The 21,226-nt window shown below is 37.6% G+C and overlaps 2 protein-coding genes across 5 annotated transcripts; both read right to left on the bottom strand.

Annotated features, from left to right (window-relative positions):
* Positions 1 to 497: 497 nt before the first annotated feature.
* LOC113109842 (FH2 domain-containing protein 1) lies at positions 498 to 8,420 on the bottom strand. The gene is given in 14 exon segments (XM_074559934.1): positions 498 to 1,403; positions 1,577 to 2,117; positions 3,835 to 3,999; positions 4,125 to 4,242; positions 4,330 to 4,400; positions 4,512 to 4,619; positions 4,720 to 4,790; positions 5,194 to 5,294; positions 5,456 to 5,541; positions 5,638 to 5,737; positions 6,082 to 6,143; positions 6,979 to 7,149; positions 7,151 to 7,447; positions 8,259 to 8,420. Coding segments are annotated over 13 exon segments (2,478 nt in total). The 5' UTR covers positions 7,424 to 7,447; positions 8,259 to 8,420; the 3' UTR covers positions 498 to 792.
* A 682-nt stretch (positions 8,421 to 9,102) lies between these two features.
* Positions 9,103 to 20,986, bottom strand: arfip2b (ADP-ribosylation factor interacting protein 2b). 4 transcript variants are annotated; one of them, XM_026273637.1, is made up of 10 exons: positions 20,774 to 20,986; positions 17,982 to 18,092; positions 16,814 to 16,870; positions 15,696 to 15,804; positions 14,125 to 14,220; positions 13,762 to 13,877; positions 13,440 to 13,661; positions 12,914 to 13,071; positions 12,053 to 12,227; positions 9,103 to 11,954 (listed from the first exon to the last, which is right to left on the bottom strand). In XM_026273637.1, exons 2-10 carry the CDS (start codon positions 18,078 to 18,080, stop codon positions 11,799 to 11,801), a joined length of 1,188 nt encoding a protein of 395 aa, XP_026129422.1. In that variant the 5' UTR covers positions 18,081 to 18,092; positions 20,774 to 20,986; the 3' UTR covers positions 9,103 to 11,798. The 4 variants fall into 4 exon arrangements, with proteins under 4 accessions (XP_026129422.1, XP_026129419.1, XP_026129420.1 ...); XM_026273634.1 differs by lacking the exon at positions 14,125 to 14,220; XM_026273635.1 differs by lacking the exon at positions 14,125 to 14,220 and having other exon boundaries at positions 16,838 to 16,870.
* Positions 20,987 to 21,226: the final 240 nt, after the last annotated feature.

The following is a 21,226-nucleotide window of genomic DNA, read 5'->3' as shown; positions in this document are numbered from 1 at the left end:
CTCTTTCTGTGACACTTTTAGCTTGAAAAGAGCATTTTTACTACATTTCTTTAATACAAGGATTCTCAGCCTTTTTGATTTAAAGCTCTTCATTGTCCAGCACAATATTCAAAAAGATGTCTGCTAATAATTCTGATAATGCTGCTTGTTAACAATTCACTTTTATTATTATAAAAAGAACCATGATTAATTCCAAAAAGACTCATGTGTTCTTCAAAAAGTTATTGAACGGAAAAAGGACCATTTCAAATTAGATTTTGATTTGCAATTTTTTTTTTTCATAACGTTACATAATTAAATACTTGCTTGGAAGTTGGCTGAGGCCCTCTTGTCGAGAACAAGCTGCTTTAAGAAGCACTCTTTTGTTGAAAAACACCTCATCATTGTCTTTAGAACACAGCAATGGCTTAAAGGAGACTTCAGTGTCTAATTTCTTGGGGCCAATATTGTATTTCTAGACATGGATAAAAAGACATGCATAACACATGCTTCAAAGGTGGGATCCACACTTTATTACATAAAAATAAGACTTTAAAAGACAAAGAACAATAAAAATATGTCAGTCCCTGAAATTCAGTGTTGTGAACCAATTAAAGCAGCTTGTTATAAATAACAACGCTGAACTAAAAACATATAAAATATTAAGTTGTTAGCATCAGCAAGCATTACCATAATATATTTACATAAGAACACAAAAGATATCAAGCGTGTTGCAAGACAAGTTTCCATTTGTCTACATTCATCATATCCTTTATGGCAAAGTAAAATCCTTTTAGGACAAGCCAAGCCATCTTAACCAACAGTTCCTGCCCTTTTTCTTTCCCCGAAGCGTCGGAAGAAAGATACAAGTCCTGAGCTTTCCGGTCTCTTCTCTGGAGGAAGCTCCTGTCCAGTGCGCCTCTGAAAGATCTGTCCCAGTCTGAAGTTAGGCGCAGACTCTTTTTCGTCGCTAAGTGATGAAGACCTTATAACGGTCCCCTGTGATGGCGTTCGCTTTGAGGGACAGTCTGGTAATGAGGATGAAGTCCCCACTCCTGCATAATGGGAGAACGAGGGCTTGTCGCGTACAGGAGTGTCAGGTAATGCCCAAACTCCATCATCAAGGATGTCCACCCTGGAGAAGGAGTAGGTGTGTCTGCGGTGGGGCGTGTTACGGGGAGAGACACGAGGGCTGAGGATGGTCCACGGTGACCCTAGACCTCCCAGTCCACTCTGCAAGGAAAGATCTACCTCTTTTATATCCCTCTGTCGAGGAGTGGAGGTGTACAAGGCATGGCCTCGGGAGCGATCAGGTGTAGCGGTCACGTTCAGGCTGCCAACGCCACAATCCTGAAAGCGGAGGATCTTGCCGGAGAGCTCAGGCATTTTATCTGCTTCTTCGATTTTCTCGTTGTCCTCCTCCTCTTTGTTTCTCCTTTATCCATGTCTCCAATCTCCTCCACTTCTTTATTCATTGCTCCATCCTTGATTTTCTCGTTGTCCTCCTCCTCACTTGTTTCTCCTTTATCCATGTCTCCAATCTCCTCCATTGCTCCATCCTCAATTTTCTCATTGTCCTCCTCTCTCGTTTCTCCTTTATCCAGGTCTCCAATCTCCTCATCTTCTTTATTCATTGCTCCATCTTCAATCTCATGTTTAGCTGAGGTGTTGGTACAGGTGATGACCTCTTTAAGATCATTGCTTTCAGGAATCAGTTCATCGTAAATGCACTGGCCTCTTTTGGAAGCGGCTCTTGCCCGCTGAACATCATTAACGGTACAGGGCGGAAGCTCCACTTTCTGGCAGATGTTATCTGGTTCTTCCACCTTTGAGATCTTAAAGTTCTCCTCGGTTTCCTCCACAGGGCTGCCCAGATCCCCCCTGCCCTCATGCTCCTCAACCTGAGGGCGGATGTTCTTGATGGGGCTGTCTGTGACAGGTATTACCCCAACGTGCCTCCTGCGAGAAAGTCGTTGGCTGAGAAAGCTGGTCAGGACAGATTCCAGAGTGGAGCCTCCATTGGTTACATCCTGATTGGAGCATGTACCGGTGGATTGGCGTTTAGTCGTTCTGGTCAGCTTTTCTCTTTCTTTCTGCTGCAGCTTGCGAGTCTCAGCTGCTTCACGATCACGGTTTTCCTGTAGACATAGGAGAGAGTGTGGGTGACATGACATAATGATTTTTATGTTCGTTTTCAATTGCATATACATAGAAATGGAGTCCTTTAACCAAGGCGATATATATCCATTCCACTTCTGTTTGTCACATGTCTGTAAAACTTGTTCAGTTTATATCGCAGTTGTTGAATCTTATGTTAATACAAATATTTACACATGTATTTAAATGTATCATTTTCTTTATTTGCTCTCAAAGATTTGCCTGCAAATGTACTTTGCATCAAACATTAATGCTGATCACAACAAAAAAGGTTCCATCACAACTTAAAGGTGGGGTGAATGCTCGTTTTCACTCAATATCCTGTTAATCTTGAGTACCTATAGAGTAGTACTGCATCCTTCATAACTCCAATTTTATTATATTCATAAGAGAAAGATAGTCTGTACCGATTTTTCCCGGAAAAACACGACCGGCTGGAGGCGTGACGTGTGGGCGCAGCTAAAGAATCACGAGCGCCAGTAGGCTTTTGCGTTGAGAGAGTTTGGAAGCTGTGACATTACCGTGAGGAAAAAAACCATCATCCAAAACAAACCATGGCTAACAGTCAGATTCAGCGTATATTTATGATCCAGAATCAGATCCAGAGGCTGAAATTTAACAAGAGCAGCAGCAGCAATGACTACAACAGCGTCTCTATGTGGTATGTATTGAAACTGTATATATTTGTTTAGCGGTTTTGGAAAATGACTAAGTTCCACTTCATGTCGTTCTTTTTTTTTTTTTTTTTAAGCTGTACATGTGGAAAGTGCAGTTTTATGCCAACATCGCATGTCGGTTACTTGATGTGCTTACGCGCCGATAGCTAAGTTAACAACACAGAGATATTTGAAGCAGTTTTACTCACCGCATGCGGTTCCAACACACGATCGTGACCCTTTTTCATTGGGACTGCTTTATCCTCAAGAAATAAACGATGTGCAAATCCGGCCTCAAACTGGGCCTTGTTTGTAAAACAAGCATCTTCGAAATGCAGGGAACAAACAAAAACACTTGCACAACTCCGTTGATGCTCTGTAAAAATAAACTCCATCCACTGGTCCCTTAATGCCGTTTTTTTTTTTGGTAATCTGTGCAGGGTTGTCTTGCCCTGGCAACCAAAAACACACTTCTTTGGTGACATTTTGGTCTCTCGCTCTGATCAGTGAATGTCTGTGCTCAGCCTCTCAGTGCTCTGCTATACGGGAGCGCGTGCTCTTCCGGCAGAAGTGCCCTCAGGACCCATATAAGGAAATTCCGCTCCATCTAACGTCACACAGACCCATACTCGAAAAAAACTTTACGAAACTTGTGACAAACCGGAAGGAGTATTTTTGGAACAGAAATACTCCTTCAAACGTACAACTTAATTTTTGAAACTTTGTCCATGTTTAGCATGGGAATCCAACTCTTTAACAGTGTAAAAAACTCAGTATGCATGAAATAGCTTTTCACCCCCCCTTTAACTGTTTTGTCCTGACAGGTTTTATTTTATTTAAATTTTAAAAAAGCTTGTTATACAATTTTTATTTTCATCAATAAGTCGACTGTCAGTGAAAAGCAATGCATGTGAATAAAACCATGAGAAAATCAGGTTAAATGTGCAATTGATTTCACTTCATCCTAGGCTATCATATCTACAGTATTTGAACTGTAACACCACACATAAGGAATTTTCCATTATAAGGCATGACATTTTACCTGTGTAGCTCTCTCAAACCTCTCACAGAAGGAATGAAAGATAGAGCAACACTCCTCTAGTTTAAAGGTGGCTGGGTCTTCACAGAAGTACTCCGCCACAGAGGTACTGATGCTGTCCAGTTCCTGAAGAGAGGCCTCCACATCCGCAAGCCGAATGTCTGCCATCTGTTCAGAAGCAGACATACATTACTCCCTGAACACTGGTGATCTAAGACATTTCAAAAGAAGCCACCTGACATTACACTGGAATTTCAATGAAAGTTAACATGAAAAGACCAAATTATTCTTACACGAAGAAATGCTTCCATCTGGTGTAGTAGATCAGGCTGTTTACTGGCATCCATCTTCGCTTCCCTAATTTTCTCCAACTCCTTTTGAAAGTCCACCTCCACCTCCTGCTTTTGGATCCTACATGTATGTTGAATTTATAAATAAAGTAGAATTTTACTCCTAAATTCACCACCTAAACAATGCAAAACATGTCTTTTTAAAGACCTTGCAGCAATCCCAATGTGTTGAAGCTGTTCAGCGAAATGCAGCAAAACTTCATCAGTTTGTTGGGCTTGCTATAATAAAAGAAAATAATAAACAGTCACAGTGTCAAAAATCATATAGTGACATATTCATGACTCAACATCTAAAAATAAAAAACTCATAAAAGAGCGATCTTCATTTACCATGGACACATAGTGCATTAGGTTCATGCCAGGTTTATTTGCTTTAGTGTCCACGAGTTTGAGCAATGATGTCATCCTGAAGCCAATAGCACTACCTGCGTAGCCACCCTGAACAAGATACAGCCAGAGTCATTTATCTGCTCCAGCGCTAGTTCACACTGAGAAACAGTGTATTAATAACAAACAAAACAGACCATGTGACACTCACAGCATTCATGTAGTTACCAGCCTTCAGCACCAGTCTGATGATTGAATGTAGGTCATCACATGCCAGCAACTCTGGTAGGCAAAGAAAAGTTTGTGGTCCGTATGATTTAAAAAATATATATTTTTAAAGAAATTAAAACTTATTTAGTGAAAATATTACATACAATGACAGTAAATGCATTGATAAATGTGACAAAAAAAAGATCATACTGACTAAACGTTTGAACACTAGTGTATATGTTAATAAAATTATATAATTTTTTTAAACATTTGACAGATTACATAGCACCATATATAAAGTCTGAGATCAGACAGAAAATGTATTAGTTAATTTTTAATTACATTTTAAAACAAAGAAACATGGTCATAAAAAGAAATATTACAGATGTTGCACAATTTTTAGGTGACTAAATCAAATAAGAAAATAAGTAAAAACTCCTTAGTATAAATTTTTATACAAAAAGATGAAAAGTACCATTAGCAGCGGTTGTCATGACAGCAATGGCGTGTTTGACCTCCTCAATAAAGGGAAAAAACTCCTCTCTGAGGAGCAAGCTCTTTATCCTCACTTTATACCTGGAAACAAATAAAACACACAGAATTATTAGCAGCTTTTTAGCTAAAGTATATTTCAACCAGCTGTTTAACATTTCAATGTGAGAAAATTCTGTGGAGCACATTTAAACAAAACATCACTGAAGCTGGACCATCAAATGCTTTGACATAAGAAAACGCACCCTGGCACTTGAACCAGCATCACCATGAAACGGTCAGCCTCGTTTAGATGAGACAGATCTCCATTGAATGATATCAGCTTCTTTGTCTAGAACATGTCAATACAACAGCTGCATTAAAAAGCTGATCACATCGCTGAGCAATAGCACAGCACGCTGAGGTCATATAGAGGAAACTGGTTTACCTCCATGTCATCAGGCAACAGCTTGCTAAGCTCCCTCAGTTTCCCAGAAGCAAAGCACAGGTTACCGTTCCTGACGGCCTCCACAATGTCCTTCGCTGGCCTGCACAGTGCATCGTAAACAGATGAGAGACAGATGTTTTTAAATGGCCTACTTGGGTTACTTTGTGTACTCTTAGAAGCTTGTTACACATATTACTTATAATGGACATAGTTCAGAGTAATTTTCTTAGAGATGCTCAAAACAATTCAGATTTTTAAGCTACAGGTTTTCTTGTCATTTACCAACATTACAGAAACTTACAACCTCAAGCAATAAGGGCGAGAAAAAAAACTACTTGAAGTAGAAAACAGGTGATCATGGCACATACATATATATATATATATATATTTTTTTATAAGAAAGTGCAGACTGATGAAAACTGTCAATTTGATCCTTTACTTTACCTTTTAAATTGTTTTAGCAGAATCCCAATATTCATACTTTTCTTAGAGTTGAGAATTGATACCTAAAAAAGACCGATATAGTGTCAGTTTTTCATAAGCTGGGAAAGTCTACCGAAATAGCATACATTATATAACATTCAGTGACAGCAACTAAAAATTAATTCTAGGAAGCATGAAGTAAAACGCGCATAATTCACAGTATACGACAAGACGGAAATGGAATCAAAAAGATGTGACGGTATTGTTATGAAGAGTAAAACATGTCTGTCTGGACTTCCTCACAAACATTACAAGTTCCTTGAATAGATGTGCAAAGGTAGTGCAGACCAGCAAATAAATCATCTGGCCAACCTTAGATTTGTGCAAGAACAGTAAAATATAAAAGAAAAGGTGTCTTCCTGAACTTAAATTATGCAGAGAGGATTGGTAAATATCTATGACGTCACAGAAAAATAAACTAAAAATAACTTCAACATGACATAGCATAAAAACAGTTAATATATTGTTTTTCCTTTTGATATTTGAGGTCCCGAAAACAAATTTCTGCACATGCAAAATAATAATAGTAATTCTGAAAATTAAACTTTCATTCATTATACATTTAAAAAAATGTTAAGGTGAAATGTTAGTGAGGTCATTTCATATATGTTTAATACCTGCAACTCTCCGAAGTAATATAAATGTCTTAATTGAGGACATTTAAAATGTTCATCAAGACCTTTGATAATTTTGCATAGTTCATACATCAGTATAAAGTATGTTTTTTTAAACTACTACAATGGCCTTGGGGACAAGAGGATTAATCAAGAATGAAAACACTTTGATGGGTCTCAGAAGACCGTTTGTCTAATACTAAAGCTTTATCAAAGAATCAATACTGAAGTTATAGACACTTACATTCTCAGATTCTGTAGTGATTTGCGAAAGTCCCCACACACTTTTTCTGACCGTCCCACCCTTACGGACCAAACCGTGGTGCTCGTTGTGGCTAAAAAGCTCCTCCATTCGCTTAGTGTCCAGCTCAAAGTTCTCGAGGTTGCGTTGGGCTGTCCACACGTTGCGCTTGCCCTAACACGCTGTGCCTGGGGATGGCATCCCAGTTGAAGTTGCGCATTTTGGAGCGCTGCTGGACAGTCCGGGTGAAGGGGTCCCCCATAGGTGAAAGAGGTGGGGGTGGGGGTGGGAGTGGCGGTGGCGGAGGGGGAAGGGGAGGAGGTGGAGGGCCCATGGGAGGGGGCTGTGCAATACGTATGCAGGGTAAGGTCTCATTTTGAAAGCATCTAGAGGGGTCAGGAGGCAGAGGAGGTAGAAGTGCCATGGTTACAACTGGAGCTCCATCCATTGGAGGACACAAATCTGGAAGGATCTGATAGAAATATCAAGTACACATATAAAAATACAAAACAGTGAGAGGCAAATGATGTGCCATACTAACCCAGAGTTCTAAAAGTACATCACACAAAAATTTACTTTAGGCATCCAAGATTTCTACAATCAATAACATACTTCTACAACATAAGAATTTCCAATAACAACACTTACACTGGAAGAGCAAATGCTTATTTAAAAAAGGTAGCTGTGTGAGCAAACCACAAAGACAGATAATATTTTACAAGACCAGTTTGCACAGGAACTTCAACAGGCAGTCAAACACACCTTTTAATTACGTTTATCAAGCATAAAGACAACTTTGCATATTAGATGTACTTTGCTCTCTCTACTTTTAAACTCTATCGGCTGCTTAATTTTAATTTCAACATTTAAAGTAATGCTTTTTTCTTGGCTATCATTACATATAGCCTGCAAATTGGGTAATTTAGTTAATTTACATATAAATATTTATGGAATTTCTTATATATATATATATATATATATATATATATATATATATTAATAAAATCATTATTTTGCATAAAAATACACTACGAAAGGACTTTATTTACAGCAATTCCACGTGTTTACAAAAGAGGCCGATCAAACAAATACAGTGATAGACATCACTACATTATTTCTTTTGTAAACAAATAAGTTAACTCAGAAATTGTGTAAAATTATGGGCAACATATTTGACAAGGCAGTTAGCCAGTAAAACAGTCAAACATCACCGATTATCGTGAAATTATGAGAAAAGCAACAGAAAGTGACAGAAAATGTAAGAACTTTCTGGATGTACGTACCGGTAAATAAATAATATCAGGTTTAGTGCTGATGATATATTAATTAACTGACGTCCATTGCTGGGGAAATCAACACACACTCCGCATGTCAAACGCCATCGATTTGGCAGCACGAGCACTTTAATGGATTAGCGTGGCCACACCCCCTCACGCGCGCAACTCTCACCTTTGCTGTATTAATAGGTTGCATCTTGTTATTCAGAAAGAAGATTATAACAGTTTCATAATTTAAGAAAAAATTAATAAACTACTGCACGCTGGGTTAAAACAGGTCGCGCAAATACAGTTTGAATTGCAACGGTCGTCGCTGATAGAAGCCGCGGATTTATTAATGTCAAAGGTAACGTTAATGCCGTTTGGCATTGTAATTATAAAACGGTATTTATTTTAAAAAATATATATATATTGCCCTCTATCGGCTTTATTCATCAAGCTATAACATATACAAAATACAAATTTAATTGAATCCAAGTTTTAAAGTTAAATGTTTTTGTTAGAAATCATTTTATATTTGAGGGAAAATATTCTTTATCTATCCAGTCAATGTTACATTTACATTTCACATCAATTGTGTGAAGGTTAACAATGTGTTGTATTAGCTTTCATTTATCATCTAGTGGTGTAAATATTTATTTAGATTACTGGAGCACATGCCCTAAAACTGAAGAGACATCTATATTCATAATCAACATTTCCCTCTAGTGGTCAGCATTAATTCTGCATGGCCTCACTTTAGTTCATATGGTTGGAATTTGTTAAATTTGAAAGACCAACAGGGTCAAAGTAAATCAAAAAGCCAAACAGGACATGAGCAAAGTACAAATGACACAAAGACCATTTCTGCAAACTTTCAAATTTTATCTGGTGGGTTCTTGTACATTTGTTGGTCAAAGGTTTGGTCAAAGCCAGGAGCAAAGGCTAACACCATGGGTTTCAAAATCTGTCTCAATTATTTTTTACATATATACAATCACTCATACACTACAATACCACAAAGCAGCCTAAAATATTGATTGAATAAATATGCTAATATTTATAACCCTTGCATTCTGCTATGCTCTAAAACTACTAATGGAGTTCGCATTTCAATGCCAAAAACTTCTGTTAACAGAAATCAAAATAATAATAGCAAGAATAATAATACAGAGAGAGAGAGAGAGAGAGAGAGAAACTTAACGGATGCATTTGATCTGAAAAAGAAATATAAATTTACTGGGAATAATTAGTGTTCAGAAGGTTCTTAATGTAAAATCCCATTGAGTTTGGTACAAATCTCCATAACTTCATCAATCAGTTCAGTTTCTGGGGCTCAAGATGGAACCCTTTTCTCCAGCTCTGAGGATGAAAATAATAAGACAAACTGCCATCTCCGCAGCCAAACAAATGTGCCAGGACATAAAAAAAAAAAAAAAAATACTTGGTATAAAAAAAGTTTATCTTCTAGGATTACCATGCTGTCCTTGAAAACGAAATCAATTTAGGCAATTTAACTTAAATGCATTTAAAAAAAGAAAAGAAAAAAAAAAAACATTGTACGATCATCGATGGTTGACAATTGACATTCAAATTAAATTTCAAGCATTCTGCAGCATTCACAAGAAATCTTTTGTTTTGATTTTCCTTAAAACATTTTGCTGCTCTACTACCCATATAGTGTTTTGCTGATACATTGAACAGGATCCCAATGCATGGAAATGTACAACTGATTTCATCAGACCTGCCATGCAGAAACACACAAGGAACAGCCAATATAGGCATACATGAAAATACACTTTTTAAAAACATCTTCAGTATTGCTTCATCTCAAGCTTACAAAGATTTAGTGCAATGTTCAAAAGTACTGAACATTAGATCAGTCGTTATTTCAGTCTTACATAATGAAATAAAAAATAAAACTGTAATCTGACAGTCTGCACTGTAACCCCACTATCACTGCTATAAGTCTGTTTTAAGCAAAACCAACATTTCCATGTGTATTTTGAAGAAAACAAAACAAAACACTAATCTAATTTATATATAAAAAAGAAGGCTTTTTAATGAGCATTATGTAGTTATTTTCAGAAAACCCATTAAGACTAATCTGATTATACGATCTGATCACAAATAAAAATGCATACAAAAAAATATATATTCTGAAATGTTTATATTATTACAAAATGTTTGATTTTGTACTATATTTTTGTTAAACTTGTGAGGGTTAATGGAATAACACATCAGCACTAATATGGCAGAAACAAATGTTGATATTAATGGGTATATAAATATTTAAGTGGGAAAATTGCCTTTTTATTGACCAAGGCAAATAAAGGCATTTACCACATTGCATCAGAACCAATTGCAATTTAAATGCACAATATTAGGGCTTTGCTCATGTTAACAGAACACAGGTCAATACATAAACTTTAGTGCACGTTTTGGTGGATAAAGAGGCAGATAACATTGGGCCTCAATAACTGGACGATTTTTAAACAATCAAATGCAACTCATACATACACTTCCTTGATTAACTTATGATTATTAACTTAAAAAATTAACATACACCTTCAAACATTCTACGGCATTGTGCATTGGTACATAATAGGACACAATAAGCTATAATTGTCAAAAAAAAAAAAAAAAAACACTCCTCTCCCTTAGAGAAAACAATCATGCTTCATAAATTCAAAGCAGTAAATTAACAATATCGAGTAAAGACAGTGATTTTAGATTCATATTCCCGAACTTTGTTAAAACGTGCAGGAAACTGTGTACCTACATCTGATGAAATTCAGTCCATGACATTTTTTAGTATTATTAATTTAAGGTTAAATAACTTAAAATGAGTAAATCGTTTTATGATATTAAATGTAGTATTTCATGTATTTCAAGTGTTTTTAAGAGAGACAGCTGGATAAGGATAGACTCGGTGCTCCCATGGCCTAGTAAACATACAAATGTACAAGGATGCAATTCCACTATCAGATAAAACTATATTGGAATTTTATCAAAATAAGATTACTTTTTGTTAGAACCACTGACACTGAAAGCTCTGTGATAGGAATAATTTGCATCCCCCATTAACTACAAAACCAAATCTACAATACAGAAAAAGACAGTAGTAGCAAAATAAAACGCTTTTCACAGAAAAACAAAAGGAAAAAGTTCCTAAAGATGTGGTCACTGACCGAGAGATAGAGCGTAAGACTGAGCAAAATCTGGATCAAAGCTGTTCTGACGGATATATCAGAAAGATTGCTTCAGTTGGTTTAATGATATTTATAGGGATGAAGAAACTGATACCTTTGACATTTGATTGAAGCCTTAAAGACCGGTTACATACTGTACTAGAGGTGACTATTCAGACACTTGAAAACAGTCTCAGAGCAAGAACAGGTTGAGGAGGAGGAGAAGAAGAATCAAGGAAGAGAAGTATAGAGAGAGTTAGTGTGAAGGAGGCTTTGTTGGAGCCCCTGTCTCTGCTAGCATCAGAACGCTGGTCCTACTGTGTTGCTCTGTGTGGCTAAAGACATATAACAGGAAACCAGGGGTAAACGGGCACTTTCACTGTTCTTCCAGCCAAGAGGGTTTGTCAGCCCCTGGTGGTTTGAGTTTAATGTTGAACTGCTTGAGGGTCTGTTCCAGCTGTTGCTGGTTTCCAGCAAAGTAAGCAGAGATGGCATTATGGAACAGGAGAAGTTGCTTGTGCATCACCTTGACCTGTGAAAGAGGGATACACAAATCATGTCAAGAGACAATAAATAGATGACAGGCTACTTGATTGATTTCAGGAGGAAGTTATGCAGGTGGTCGGGCACCTTGTTTTCTTCCAGGAACTTGAGCTTGATGCTGACATCACTGCGGAGACGTTCATATTTGTCCTTGTGGATCTGGTACTGCTGCTGAGCAGCCTCGATACGAGCCATAGTAACAGCGTCCCGTGGGCCCATGTTCAACTCTTCCAGATCTGCCCTGTACGCATCAAACTCTAGCCTAAAGGAGATCAGAAAACACCACATCAAATTATTTTTTATACAATGTGATGCCCAAAGTTTTTTATGATGAAATCGGACATTAAAGTTAGCCAGTATTGCATCAAATAAAAGCACAAAGCATCAAGGTCAGGGTCAAATGTTATATAGCACATTAAAACAACAAGAATGGCCACCAAAGTGGTTCACAAGCAGAGCAAGTACACACAAATAAAAGGAAGGAATGGAAGGTATTCACTCCAATCATAAGATAATTTAAAGAAAATATTTATATAGGAGAATAGAAACTTAAAAGTTCTGATACATATACATATATATACACTAAATAAATAACTGTGATGGAGGATATGCTACTAATTTTTCTCTTTTCACTCTAAAGACTGAGTAAGAGGGCCAGTCATTGTCAATGTCTGTTGGTGCTTCACACGGAGTTCATTCAATACCATCTCGTCTGCACATGCAGCTATATTCGACACTAAACCAGACAACTGAAATGTATAATGACCCTCTCAAATGTCCAGTCGCATCACAGGCTAATTAAAACCCTTAAACACAATTCAAATGCTTGAATTTCCAGCCCTGACAGTGCCTCTTCATATTCCAGATAAGTGGAACACTTCAAGCACCTTGTAAACAAAACTAATGAAGGCCACTATACTAAAGGCTACAGAGAAGAGTAGCTTTTACCTGGCATTCTCATACATCTTGATAGTCATCAGTGTGTCTTCCATTGTTTTGTTCACCATTGTGTTGATGCTGGACACAAAGAAGTTGATGGCACCGAGCAGAGTCTCTCCATTCTTGCACAACAACTTCTGTGTTTCTGCATTATAACCGAACTCATCCTGTGCATGAATAACACCAATTTAAATATAAAGCTAAAATATTACTAAATAAATGCTATAATAGTATATAAATAATACTAAAGCTCAGCTGTACATGATAACAATCCGCTTAATTTTTAAGCATTTTAAGACAATCATTCTTTACTGATGTTGTGTGAATAATAAAACACAAACGCTAATGTAAACCCAAAAACAATTGTTGCCTTTTAGCACCTGGTGATGTAGTCTTCCCCATTTGTAAGAACTAGTTAATTTTAACACTGACAGTTTGAATTATACATTCCTCAACAGCATGAAATACATGTGTATGTTCAAAGCAGGCAATCACAACAAATGTCATAAATCTCAAGTTGGCCACGCTGCCTCACCCGAAGTTCTGGAGACTTAAGACTGAGGTCGGCAAATGTGTCTCCGAGGGCGTGCTGTGTCTGCACCATGCTGTAAAAGTGGTTGGTTAGCGCTCGCGCCAATTGCAGCACATTCTCGTACTTCCGTTTGGTTTCCCGCAGAACCTCGATCTGAGCCTCCAGCTCCAAATCCACAGTACGTGAGCCACGGCCAAACCTCTCCGAGATCAGCTGTTTGGTGCACTAAGGGAGAGACGGAAAACAAAAACAAATGGCTTTAGAATAGGAGTGGTTAACAGCACATGACATATAATCACAACAGACAAGCAGTTAATTGATAAACCTTATATGTGTTCAGGCCCCATTTCTTCACAATGTCAAATTTCTCCACAGCAACGCCTCTTGTGGCCTCTTCTGCAGTCATGGAGGAATTGCTACTGCCGTGATGCATGTTGGACCCTGATACACAGAACATACTTACAGTGAGTTTCAAATTACATATACACTGTACAATGGTCTATACCTCCACATTATTTACACATCATTTGCAGTTATTGTTGGTATAACTGCATCAGAGACAGCTCTGAAAGTGCATCAGCTATATGTGAAACAGATGAGATGAGAGGGAATAAATGAAAGTGTTTTACTGAGTAGGGGGAATGTGTTGCCAAAGAGCCCTTAAATGATCCAGCACTCTTTGGAATACCTTGGATACAGGGGATGTCTTCTGATTGGTGGGCTATTCGGCAGGCAGCAATCTGGCTTGGGGCAATGCTAACACCCCTAGACTTCATTCGCAGGTCTGGAGGTGGTCATGGCCAGGGATAGCAGGGGATATTGGGGGTATACAGTGTGATGGGGAACAGGGAGTAGGTGGTAGATATGTAAGAAGTATTACAATTATTTAGGCAATTGGGGAAATGATTTTTTACAATGGAATGGGTTGTACCATATGAGTGAAGTGTATAATGTCAGCATGCATGTGTGTGTGAATGGGAAGGGAGAGCAGGAGGATGGAGGGAAGAGAAAGGGAGAGAGAGACGGTGATAATGTAATGAGATGAAATGAAAACAGGAAAGCATACAACTTTTGTTAAATCTGCTCCCTCATGACAAACACAGTGAGACAATATACAGTTCACTTAACATTAAATGACTTATTTTAAACCCCAATATGTCTGGTAATTTATTTTTAACTATCAGTATTCATCTACACAAAAAGAAAGTGTGACTAGAAGTATCAGAAAAAGTATTGTTACAGTATGTGTAGTATGTGTATCAGACGTATTGTATTTACCCCAAACATATTTTACACAGCCATTTTGCAGATTTTTCTAAACATTTCCTCTGCAAAGTCAGCAAGATTAAAGCCAGCTTAAAGTTTACAAATATTTTTTAATGGTAAATGACAAAAGAATCCTCATTACAAAATTCCCGCAAGTGAAAAAAGCAACCTAGACCCTGCCAGAAAGAAGAGAGAGAAAATGTAGCACAATCCAATCTGCTAAAAGAGAAAAGAAAAGCCAGGCGATTCAATTTATTCCTGTAGTACAGCATCCCATACTCTGGGAAAGACAGTATGCCCCAAAAGTCCATGTTAAAACAGACCGCGGGATCTGAGAAAGGGGGACAGAGACAGAAGGTCCTCACTGAATCAGAAGTGAATACATTTAGGGGGCCAGGGTGGTCACCTTACAATCACAAATCCTGTCCAGACAAAAAGTCGCTTTGTTAGCCACATGTAACTAAATTAAAATCAAATCAAAAGCAGTCAGTTACTTTGTCTGGGTTACACTGCAGAATTTAGCCTAATTTTCCATTGCAGAGAGATAAAAATAAAACAAAGCTGAAGCTGTTTTGTCTCTTCAGATCTGTGGACTTTTTCACTCTGGTTAATGTCAAACTTTAAAGCCATTAAGCATGACTCATTGAATACCTATACACATAGTGACCTCTGGAGGCCCTGGGGTCTCTTCTGGATTGCACCACAAGAAAGAAAGGAGTGGTAACCCCAAATTATGCAAACCATATTGTACAATTCCAAGTGTATCTAGAAAATAATTATGTATTTGATTTAGAAAAACAAATTTCAAAAGGGTAAATATCACTAATAACAAAACTCAAATTTTTTATTGGGGTCAAGTGAATCTAAAACTATACTACGGTAGTTATATAAAGATTTCTTTGTTCAATAAAAAAAAAATAATAAAATAAATTAAAGAAATAAAAAGTTTGCACAGTGCAGTAGCAATTGGGTTTTAGAAGAACCTAATTTTACCTTTAATGGAACTGGTCGGAATGATGCCTTCTGTTGTACCTCCATAACCACCTGATACAATGCTGGTCTCATTTAGGTTGGGCCCAGACACCATGACCTGCTGTAAGTCCTACAGAAATGTGTTTTAGAAAAAAATAAATAAAAACTAGAGGAAGAGATCTTAAGAAATTACATTTATAACCTAGGCATTTTTTTTTCATGAAAGGAGCCAATCCTGTAGCTTCTACAAACAAAAACATTGGCAAAAGTTTTCAAATGTTAGAAAGAACATTTTAGTGGTAGAATCACGCTAGACCCAGAATTATTAAGAATCATGTGCATGTAAATCACATTAAAAATGTAATATTTAATTTCCTGTGAAAACAAACCCTCTGAAAAATCCATGTGTTTTTAAAAACTTACAAGGTATTTGCAGCACTAAGAAACAGTCTGTTATCTGAACAAGTCACATTAGTGACTATAAAAACTCAACAACCCACACCAGTGTGTTACATGTTATCTGAAACATCTGTAAAATTTCTGCTGATAAAACGGGTCTTTAATGGGAGGTCTGCAAATCTGCATTGATTTGATCAGCTGTTTTGTAATGTTTTAAATATATTATTAATTCAACTCTGACTAAAGTTTAATAAAGTTTAATTAAACATATCATTATACATTTAAAAGTCCAAATTACAATGTGATGTACAAGTATATGTCTATCAATAACAATTGACCTGAAAAGACAGACACTTGATGTAAAAAAAAAAAAAAAAAAAGGATTCAGTTAAGCACTGTATGCAATACCCCATTTATATAACAAAACAAAATTAATTGTAAAGGTTAATAAATGTTAATAGATACTAAAAGGTCGCTAACCATGGATTAATACCACAGAGAGACAAAACAGGATGTTTTTCAAAACAAACAAATAAAATGTCTCATTTGGATTTGTCTCTGACCTCAAACACTGATTAACAGGGAGTGACACCGGCCAAATAATAATGCATGTGATTTGAAAAACATCCTGTCCATTGTGACCAGGTTATGGGGAGAACTAAAATCGTTATCTGCTGGAAAGACATACACATGCAGGCACACACACACACTCTGCCACCCTTCCCAGTGTCCCTTCTCACCCTGAGGCCTGCGGGACTCCCTACCTTCTCTCTTAAGCTCCACTGAATCTTTGCAGCCTGCACAGACATTGGGGGAAAACATGACGACAAAAAGACAAAAAGAATGATAAACAAACCAAAAATGAAGCACAATGTAAAACAAAATCAGACTTGAAAACAGTGATGATGAAGTTAACCGTCAAGCACAATGGAATCCATATTTTGCGGCCAATTCACACCTACAATAAAGACAGGCTTCCAGGCTTGACAATACAAGAATGCATGGAGTTACACTATTCTGTATAATTTCAGCCCTAATTATGCCATGAATAAGCCCTCTTTATTAATCATGAGTCATACATTGGGTTACTAACAGATCCCTGTCAATCCAAACATCAGTGAACAAAAGGTATGATAAAAAAAAACAAGAAAAAACAATTGATGCCACTTTCTGGGTAAAGAAAGACAAGAACATTTAGAAAGTCTGTTGTCACATTCTGGCTCAATGCGTCTGATATATTTAAAGACACAGTGTAACGCCAAAGTACCATCTGCCTTCAGCGGAGCCATTATTGCAACGGTGAACATGATCAGCCACATGAGCTTTCAAAAATGGACATAACATGAAAATGTTAGGGGGAAAAAACTAAAACAAACTAAAACAAAGAACCTTTACTTCCTAATAGGAATGATTCAGCCTCCAAGCAAATATTACTACTTGTCTGTTTGCCTAACACGTCTTCTCCCGGATCCAGTGCCTCGGTTTTGTTGTCTTACAGAGGTGTGTCTTCTGACAACATTTCCACTCTACCTTTTCTTTACAATGGATAGCTTACTACTGCTTAAAAGCCTTATTACGGTTACTTATAAACGTGCCTGACTACCTTATTTTTAATGGATTCATAGTCCTCAAGAAAAAGCTGGACAATCATAAACTGCAATGTTTGCACCACCTGCTAACTCAATATCTTTTCTCATGGCTGATATTGTGAAACCTGCAACAAAACTTAACCAAAGGCAGCCAGCTATATTTTAGACTCGATGAAAACCTAACTCCAGCTATGAAAACCACACCACAACCATCCACATTTTGATGCTTTGAAATTTGTTGATCTGATATGGCTTTAAAAAAAAAAAGCCTCAACCAATATGGTGAGTTCAGGTAAACTGCATCTAATGTATCACTCACCTGCTCCAGGCTGTCATCTTCTGCCAGATTCCTAGAGTCCCCATTACTGTTAATAGGAATCTCCATAGTGGCTGCTTTACTCATCATACTTTCCGCCATACTGGAGTGTGACTGGAAGAGAGAGTGAGATAAGGAAAGAAATTATTAATATACATTAAAAAAAATATAAAAAAAACCCACCTCTTCAATGTATTATAAAAGGTTGCTCAGAATGATATATTCATAAATTCACAGGTGATAATTATCAAAGCAGACCAGACCTCACTTCAGACAACAAATGCTAGATTATAACAGGCTCACAAGGTCGCAGCGAATGACAAACAAGGCTTGCTTTCATTCTACTTAACACATCATTTTGTGGAAACACATTGTATTTTGGGGGAAAATATCCCTTTAATTGTAAAATCTATAAGTCCTTCTATATTCCACATACATTTGCCGAAAGCTGTAGATGGAAAAGAGTTTACTCAGGAATGTACTGCTGAAACGCACTAATAAGATCTGACAGAGCCCAACCCAGTCACTGCCATAGAGTTCAAGGACTAGAGCTTTCACTTCAAACTTATTAACCCGGTTAAAAACCCTTTCAAGTTTCTAGGTATTTCCACCGATACTCGCTTTGGTTACTCTTTGAGAGCCCATTCCCACAGCTGTGGGAGGGGCTTCATAGCAATGAGTGAGCAACTTCTCAAGCAGACTTTCTTTGTTAGCTCTCACAAAGCTCCCAGGCTCAGCCTCCTCAATGGGCAGAGGAAAATATAGGAATGCTGGGAGCTATGTAACAATCATGTGACTCATGCAAGTTCGTCTAAGCTTCAGCTTTAGACAAGCGCTCCAGAGAGGGAGGCTCGGTGCTCAAAGGGCCAATCTGAGCAGAGGCATCATAGTCTGCCTTTCCAGAAGAGCCATTTAATTCTCCTGAGTGCAAGAGCATGAAATTCAGGCTGGATAAAAGCTAATGGTTCAGGTCTTATCTGAAAACCACAGGAATGGCAAACTGGCATTAATAAATTTGCACTCAGTGAGCAGTGGTGATGGCGGTGAGCCAGTGCAAATGCTCCTTTATAATAATAATAATGGAATGCAGGGGACAGGACCATGGTCATGGGATGTGGGATGATGTGACCTTTTTAAAAGGCATTAAAATAAGCACCATTTACTTAGCGTAACGAAACTGTGGTAAAGTCCTTACGCCATAGAGCAATGTTTCAATTTGTGGCTTGCAGTATCACCTTGCAGTACTTTTTACTTATGAATACTTTGCTCTATCATCACTTAGAGAAAGATGCTGTGAGGATGTCACTCACAATCCATTTTAGGAATGCTTTTATTCAGAAGGACATCTGGCATCAATTTAGATTACATTTTAGCAACCTGTTGTCATATACAGTATGCAAACCCTCCAGAATAGCCATTCTGGAAACATGCGCGGGTGGCTGGAAAGATTTTTTTTTCCCAACTAAAGTGTAATTATGTTGCCCTACAAGACTTCAAAACATACTCAACACCGTTACAAGGATAGGATTGTTATTTAACGGCCATAATAATACGATAGGGTGCATCAATGCCTTTTATCCTGTAATTTTCCACTGGATCTGTAGAGGCAGCTTGCAATCTTACCAAGGATGCATCTATGACAACCACTTCAGTGAAAGGAACATGACTGGAGCTAGCTGGCTGAGGTAATGTGTCTTCATAAAGAGTCTTCCAAAGAGTCTCAAGGGACCAGAATGATAACAAGAGGCTGTTTATAAGAAAACAAGTTTTGACATGTGATGAGAAATGTTGATCCCATCCCAGTGATTTAAATATTTTGAATCTGTTCACTAAAAGGATTCATTCAGATCCGATTATTAGGTGGCTATTAATTGGATAAATAAGTGTGTTTTGAGCGAGTTCACTCAACCAATTTGTCAGCAAAACACAAGTGGACCAAAACAATTATCATCTTCTATTTAAACATGCATGCTTTCAAATCTACAGTATTCATTTTCCTCACAAACAACGACACAATTGTATTTCTATTTAATCAACTGTTGGCAATGACTGTAAGGCTTCTTTAAAATAAACAAACAAACAACAACAACAGCAACATTAACCTAGTTCAATTCGTGAAGCATTCTGCATTCACTCGAATGTTATTGGCTTGAAAACATGCAGTTATGAGCTCAAAGGATAAATGTGTTAGTACATGTACGCAGGTGAAAAAAAAACGTTCACCTAAGAAGTCTAAACTAGCGGTGAACGTGTCGTTGATATGCGCGCTGTGTAAATCCCACGGAGCAGCTACCTGGGCGAACAGGTGGGACAGGTGCACGGCGACCATTTTTGCGTCATTTAACTATGACATTATTCACCTTTACAAACTCGAAAGAAAAAAAACAACAACCTTTAATTTCGCCCCACTTAATTAAAGCATGTGATTTCTACCCCGTTTAAATTAGTTTATTAACGTAACGTCCACCATCGCCCTTATGGCTCGTTCATCCGTGACAGTTATGCATTTTATTTCCCATAAAGCATCATCGTTATAATGTGTCAGGCTGGCTCAAGCATCCAACATTCAAATGACCGTCCATGTCGCCCAAGGGCCTTTAATTTAAAAGGACCTTTCTCATGCATCAAGACAAATATGACACACTTGATCAGCAAGCTCGCTAGCTAAAGCCACAGATTATGTTTTGTCGCCATTTATTTAGCCACAGTGCACTACATGAATTCTAAATCAACATCTGCTCAGTGCGATAAAGACTGCATAAATAAAAAAAACTAAACATAAATGGTTATCTCACCTGTGTGTTTCCTATTATAGGATTAGCTATTTGTCACTGAATATTTTATCCCAGTTCATGCGCAATTATATACTGCCACTTCCAAAAGAGTGAAGAAATTAAAAAATCATGCATTCATGGAGGCTAAATTTATGTTAATTCATAAGCAGGCGGTTTTTCTCATGTTCAACCGAATCCACTATGTCCGGCGGCTTGTTTGTATTATCGGGCGAATCAGCCGAAATGCCTTGCGGAACTGACGACACGCGCCGACCTTCCTTTAGCCGACGTGGAACATGCAGATAGCGCGAGGAAGAAGCCATGATGAGAAGGGAAGATAGGAGACGACTCGCCTGTCGCAGCACTTTAGGATATATTTGTTAGAAACGACACCAGTAATAATAATAACAATAACAGCAACCACTCAGATTTATTGTTATTATTATATATAAAACAGAGAAGACTGATAACCTA

The sequence above is a fragment of the Carassius auratus genome, chromosome 10 (assembly GCF_003368295.1).
Source record: "Carassius auratus strain Wakin chromosome 10, ASM336829v1, whole genome shotgun sequence".
NCBI lineage: Eukaryota > Metazoa > Chordata > Actinopteri > Cypriniformes > Cyprinidae > Carassius > Carassius auratus.
This window is presented reverse-complemented; position numbering and strand designations above follow the sequence as displayed.